General features: G+C 35.4%; 1 protein-coding gene across 4 annotated transcripts in view; it reads left to right on the top strand.

Moving 5' to 3' along the window:
- LOC112211662 (zinc finger autosomal protein) overlaps positions 1 to 2,099 on the top strand; it is an 18,159-nt gene that overhangs the window by 9,540 nt on the left and 6,520 nt on the right. For 3 of the 4 annotated variants that reach the window (XM_024363770.2, XM_024363766.2, XM_024363765.2), the window contains one exon: positions 479 to 547. In XM_024363770.2, the coding sequence (XP_024219538.1) occupies positions 479 to 547 (69 nt within the window). The remainder of the gene's footprint in view (positions 1 to 478; positions 548 to 2,099) is intronic. The other variant, XM_024363767.2, reaches the window with a different exon arrangement.

Below are 2,099 nucleotides of genomic sequence, written 5' to 3' on the forward strand. Positions count from 1 at the left end.
GGACTTGGTGTCTGGCACTTACTTAAACTGAGACTGTTGACCTCCAGAGTGGGTGTTCCCATTGTCACACTAAGCGCCTACTTAGCTAGTCATCTCTCCTCTAGGGCTTTTAACTGAGTGGGGCAATTCCCTGTAGAGCCTGGAGATCCAAACTATAAGGGATTATCCCTGCCAGGGCTGGTTGTCCCTGTTCCCCTGAATGGAGCTCTTTGTCACTTTAACACAATTAAAAGATGCCCATCTTGAACATATCACCTTTTAGGTCCAGCCTTTGGCCTGAAAACCTCTATAGAATAATCTAGAGGGAAAACTGATCCTAAATAAAAACTTGGGTTGGATCATAAGCTCTATCCAAACTGAATTGCTATATTTTAAATTTGTATTTCTTTTTCTTATAAGCAAATTAGATAGCATTATTAAATTTAGTTCATGTGTCATAAGATGCTTCCTGTTCTTTTAAATATTACTTTATTACCAGTAGGTGGACCTAATCGTGAAAAACAAGAAATATTTGTGAAACAAGAAGAACTGCTTATCCCAGATGAAGGTGAGAAATATTCTTCTTATTGATCTTAGAGTAGCCTCAATACTGGTGCACAAAGAACTGTATTATAGAACGACATCTTTAAAATACAGATTGTAGAGTAACCTCAATACTGGTGCAAAAAGAACTTAATTATAGAATGACATCTATAAAATACAGATTGTAGAGTAGTCTCAACATCTATAAATACAGATACCTTTCAGAACCCTTGTTGTATCTGGCATAAAAAATAATTTTAAGTAATTTATTAATGATAATAAACAAAGAAAACAATTTTTATTAAATAATACTTGTATGAAAGTTACATAGGTTTTGTTTGAGTTAGGCACATAAATTAATAAAAATTCTCAATTACTTACCTTCGAACAAAGAGAAAAAAAAAAATTGAAAAATTCTTCATTTTGAACAATGATCAATAATCAATAAAATTCATAGTATTTTTATTGATATAATTTTTTTTTTTCTCACATGCCTCTCTAATTGTAATTTGTTTGGTAAATTTTGGACACTTGACTTCAAGTCAACATATAGTCACAATCCGTAAGTCTGGTATACAGGTGGAAAATATTAGTTTTATTTTCAAATTGACTACCATTATTTGCTAAGTTACTACTAATTTGTCAATGCTGTTACATTATCACCTGTGTTACTTTTAATCAAAGTGGATTCCAAAGTACTTATTATAAACTTTGACGGTAATGGGCAACCAGCTACCTGCTCTAGGAAAACCTCAGTTATAGTGGCTGTTAAAGCCCAAAATTTTTGGTTTCTATTTAGGTTAATTTTTTTTTGGCAACTTTCCAAGTGACTTTTAATTTTGTTAGTTGTAAGTTTATGTTTATCCATTTATTTTATTTTTTTTGTTTTTAACTATAAGTAATTTTAATTTTGTAAATAAAAATGAGGGATATAGGAAGGTACAGTGTTTATAAATACATTGCGGAGGTGTAACACGTGCAGAACAATACCGAAGGCAGTGGGGCCAGTTCCTGCATAACCGCGGATGAGGCAGTTGGCAGTGAAGATTTAGGCAGCACTGGAGCGATGTTAGTTGGCATTGGCACGGTGTAAGACGAGAGAGACGCACTGCTTCACGGACGTTCCACCGCCATTGTTTGTTGACTCTTGTTTGTTGGAGCTATTGGAACCTTTTCACCCACTCACCGGCAGTCACCACTGTTCAGTCTACAGTTTTTTTGGAGTCGTCAGGTTGCCCGGTAATCTCTCTCTCACCAGCTCGCCAGCGGTCATCCTGGTCAACCAACTCTAGACTTGTGATGTTATTGTGATATCCGCATATCGACCCCACACCCATTTGTGAGTGACTTTATGTTCTTCCTTCGAGTTTCATATTTTCTTTTTTTGCTTTAATTAACTTATTATTTCTTACTCTGGAGAAATACCAGAGGGATGGAACAATCAAAAATATTCCTTAAAGGACCCCGCCCGAAAAGAAGCAACTGCCTTCTAAATATGGATAGGGGTATCCTAAGATGGGTGACAGGACTATATACAGGACACTGTCAGTTAAACAAACATCTCTATAAAATGGGAC

This window comes from Halyomorpha halys, unplaced genomic scaffold (genome assembly GCF_000696795.3).
Source record: "Halyomorpha halys isolate HHAL.00 unplaced genomic scaffold, Hhal_1.1 Scaffold181.1, whole genome shotgun sequence".
NCBI lineage: Eukaryota > Metazoa > Arthropoda > Insecta > Hemiptera > Pentatomidae > Halyomorpha > Halyomorpha halys.